Here is a 4,577-nt window from a genome sequence, read left to right on the forward strand (position 1 = left end):
GAGCTAGGAGCTAGCATAACAAACACGCAGGTGTTATTATGCAGGATTAATTTGTGGCATATTAAATATAAGCCTGGTTGTGTTGTGGCTAATAGAGTATATATATGTCTTGTGTTTATTTACTGTTGTAGTCATTCCCAGCTGAATATCAGGTACCGTGAGTATGCAGCCTTGGCTGCTAAACATTCGATAACTTGACCGTATGTGCGCGTCACGTACGTAACTTTTTAAAAATATATAAGCTTTATGAACCTTGGGTTAGGTAAACGGTCTTTTGGGCTGAGTGATTGTGTGTGTTGATCAGGTGTTTGAATTGTATTGGCGTGTTCTATGGAGCTAGGAGCTAGCAGAGGAGCTAGGAGCTAGCATAACAAACACGCAGGTGTTTTTATGCAGGATTAATTTGTGGCATATTAAATATAAGCCTGGTTGTGTTGTGGCTAATAGAGTATATATATGTCTTGTGTTTATTTACTGTTGTAGTCATTCCCAGCTGAATATCAGGTCACCCCCGGCTCTCACAGCATCTTCCCTATCTGAATAGCTTCAACTCCCCACTAGTCCTTCACTTGCACTTTACTCATCCACAAATCTTTCATCCTCGCTCAAATTAATGGGGAAATTTCTCGGTCCGAATCTCTCTCACTTCATGCGGCCATCATTGTAAACAATAGGGAACTTTGCGTATATGTTCAACTGACTACGTCACGCTACTTCCGGTAGGTGCAAGCCTTTTTTTATCAGATACCAAAAGTTGCAATCTTTATCGTCGTTGTTCTATACTAAATCCTTTCAGCAAAAATATGGCAATATCGCAAAATGATCAAGTATGACACATAGAATAGATCTGCTATCCCCGTTTAAATAAAAAAAAATCATTTCAGTAGGCCTTTAAGCCAGTGTTTTTCAACCACTGTGCCGCGGCACACTAGTGTGCGGTGAGATACAGTCTGGTGTGGCTTGGGAGATTATCTAATTTAACCTATTTGGGTTAAAAATATTTTTTGCAAACCAGTAATTATAGTCTGCCAATTATGTGTTGTTGTTGAGTGTCTGCACAGTCTGGAGCTCGGCAGAGTAACCGTGTAATACTCTTCCATATCATTAGGTGGCAGCAGGTAGCTAATTGCTTTGTAGATGTCGTTACAGCGGGAAAAGGTGTCTAATGCTTAAACCAAAAATAAACAAAAGGTGAGTGCCCATAAGATTGCACACACGATTGCACCGTGCATAGACAAGCAACCAAACAAAAACATAATTTCAACACCCACACACACTGTGTTGGCCTCTGCGGTGTTCCACATCATGGTCTGTTTGGGGTGGGGGGAGCATGGTCAGAGACAGGAGCAGACCCAACAAAGCAACCAAGAGAGCCGACTCCACCCTCGGCCGCCCACCAACTCTCGGCCAGCGTCCAGTCCGCATGGATGAGCGAGGATGCTTCCAAGGAGGCCGAGGCGTCCGATACCTGCTCATTCAGCCAAGACACCATGAATCTTGTCCGGCAGCACTAGCTCCACAGCCCTGTCTCTTCATCCGCATCTCCTCCAGTCTTTCCGGTGTGGCAGATCCAGAAGCCCACAAAAAAGCACAGCAGAAGTCACGAAAGTGCTACCCCTGGTCACACAGTCCCAAAGGGTCCCGTACCAAAAGGCAAAAAACCCCCACATGAAAACAAGAAACACAGTAACACAAAAGGATGATACAAGAGCCCAGACCTCCTGCCACCAGCAGCCACTACAGCGGCGCCATCTCATTCGTTATGAACTGATCAAAATTCAATGGTCAAATGAACGTCAGAACCCGACTTTGATTAAAGGCCTACTGAAACCCACTACTACCGACCACGCAGTCTGATAGTTTATATATCAATGATGAAATCTTAACATTGCAACACATGCCAATACAGCCGGGTTAACTTATAAAGTGCAATTTAAAATTTTCCGCTAAACTGCCGGTTGAAAACGTCTATGTATGATGACGTATGCGAGTGACGTCACTAGTTAAACGGAAGTATTGGTACACCTTTGAATCCAATACAAAAAAGCTCTGTTTTCATCTCAAAATTCCACAGTATTCTGGACATCTGTGTTGGTGAATCTTTTGCAGTTTGTTTAATGAACAATGAAGACTGCAAAGAAGAAAGTTGTAGGTGGGATCGGTGTATTAGCGGCTGGCTGTAGCAACACAACCAGGAGGACTTTGACTTGGATAGCAGACGCGCTAGCTGACGCAAGCCGACGCTAGCCACCGACCGCACGGATGATCGGGTGAAGTCCTTCGTCCTTCCGTCGATCGCTGGAACGCAGGTGACCACGGGTGTTGATGAGCAGATGAGGGCTGGCTGGCGTAGGTGGAGCGCTAATGTTTTTATCATAGCTCTGTGAGGTCCCGTTGCTAAGTTAGCTTCAATGGCGTCGTTAGCAACAGCATTGTTAAGCTTCGCCAAGCTGGAAAGTATTAACCGTGTATTTACAGGTCCAGGGTTTAATAGTATTGTTGATTTTCTGTCTATCCTTCCAGTCAGGGGTTTATTTCTTTTGTTTCTATCTGCATTTAAGCCCGATGCTATCACGTTAGCTCCGTAGCTAAAGCGCTTCGCCGATGTATTGTCGTGGGGATAAAAGTCACTGGGAATGTCCATTTCGCGTTCTCGACTCTCATTTTCAAGAGGATATAGTATCCGAGGGGGTTTAAAATACAAATCCGTGATCCACAATAGAAAAAGGAGAGAGTGTGGAATCCAATGAGCCAGCTTGTACCTAAGTTACGGTCAGAGCGAAAAAAGATACGTCCTGCACTGCACGCTAGTCCTTCACTCTCACGTTCCTCATCCACGAATCTTTCATCCTCGCTCAAATTAATGGGGTAATCGTCGCTTTCTCGGTCCGAATCTCTCTCGCTGCTGGTGTAAACAATGGGGAAATGTGAGCAGTCCTTCCTCCTGTGACGTCACGCTACTTCCGGTACAGGCAAGGCTTTTTTTAAATCAGCGACCAAAAGTTGCGAACTTTATCGTCGTTGTTCTCTACTAAATCCTTTCAGCAGAAATATGGCAATATCGCGAAATGATCAAGTATGACACATAGAATGGATCTGCTATCCCCGTTTGAAATAAAAAAATGTCATTTCAGTAGGCCTTTAAATGTCGTGAAAAAGCAGGTGCTTAACATCAGGACCTAATTCAACAAGTTCTCAATGTTGTTTCAATGTCTGGTGCCTGCTGGGTTACATGTAAAGTCAATCTGGTTTCCATAAAGAAAATATTTGAATGATTTGTTTTGTTTTATTATTTAGTCTAAATCACAAGTGTCTATTACTTAATTCATAAAAAAATAAAATAATACAAAAGAAAACACATTGTTATGCTATATAAGTAGGGCTATATAAGTAAATAAGTATATATAATAAGTATATATATATATATATATATATATATATATATATATATATATATATATATATATATATATATATATATATATATATATATATATATATATATATATATATATATATATATATATATATATATATATATATATATAATAATTATATAAGTAAACATTGATTGATTGTTTTCCTTTTATCCTTAAGGGAGCCTATGCTATAAATGTGTCTTTGTGTCTTGAGTGTGCAGCGAGGGGAACTTAGTCTGGCTGAAGAAGCTTTGACGGAGGCCAACCACTTGAACAACCAGAACGCAGAGGTGTGGACCTACCTGTCTATGATCTGCCTCAGGGTGAGTGGCATCTGATCAGAGAACACTCTTGTACAGGGGTGTCAAACTCATTTAAGCTCAGGGGCCGCATGGAGGAAAAATATATGCACGAGCGGGCCGGAATATTAAATACATGACATTAAAATTAAAAAATAAAGACAACTTCAGATTGTTTTCTGGTAACACTTTAGTATGGGGAACATATTCTAAGTAACAAAGACTTAATTTAGAGGGTTAGGGTTAGAGGGTTAGGGTTAGGTTTGGGGTTAGGGGGTTAGGGTTAGAGGGTTGGGGTTAGGGTTGGAGTTGGAGGGTTAGGGTTAGAGTTAGGGTTAGTTGTATAATAAGGCCATGCAGAATAAGGCATTAATAAGTACTTAATAATGACTAATTAAGAGCCAATATGTTACAGATTTGCATGTTAATAAGCAACCAATTAATGGTGAATATGTGTTGCCCATACTAAAGTGTTACCTGTTTCTTGTTCTTACTTTGGCCAAAAATAGAACAAACACATCCTAAAAAATATTACAATAAAAATATAGAAAAAAATTCTGGCAGCGATAAAGTTTAGATCCATGAAGGAAAGAAGAACGTGAATGGATGTTTATAACTGAATACATTTACATATGCATAGAAATTAGTTTTCTTTTGTATTATTATTATTTGTTTTATGAATGAAGTAATGTTTATGACAACCTTTTTCCAAAACACAATATAGAATGTGAGATATAACAGGATAATGCATACATTTATCATTTGTTTTCAAAACAGTTACCAAAAAAGTGGTACCCCAAAAATTTACTGTGGGACCCCATTTTTATGACTTGATGGGGTCCCTGGGACCCTATTTTGA

General features: G+C 40.2%; 1 protein-coding gene across 3 annotated transcripts in view; it reads left to right on the forward strand.

Moving 5' to 3' along the window:
* LOC133639391 (cilia- and flagella-associated protein 70-like) overlaps positions 1–4,577 on the forward strand; it is a 59,417-nt gene that overhangs the window by 51,851 nt on the left and 2,989 nt on the right. For all 3 annotated transcript variants that reach the window (XM_062032679.1, XM_062032669.1, XM_062032687.1), the window contains one exon: positions 3,641–3,742. In XM_062032679.1, the coding sequence (XP_061888663.1) occupies positions 3,641–3,742 (102 nt within the window). The remainder of the gene's footprint in view (positions 1–3,640; positions 3,743–4,577) is intronic.

The sequence above is a fragment of the Entelurus aequoreus genome, linkage group LG02 (genome assembly GCF_033978785.1).
Source record: "Entelurus aequoreus isolate RoL-2023_Sb linkage group LG02, RoL_Eaeq_v1.1, whole genome shotgun sequence".
NCBI lineage: Eukaryota > Metazoa > Chordata > Actinopteri > Syngnathiformes > Syngnathidae > Entelurus > Entelurus aequoreus.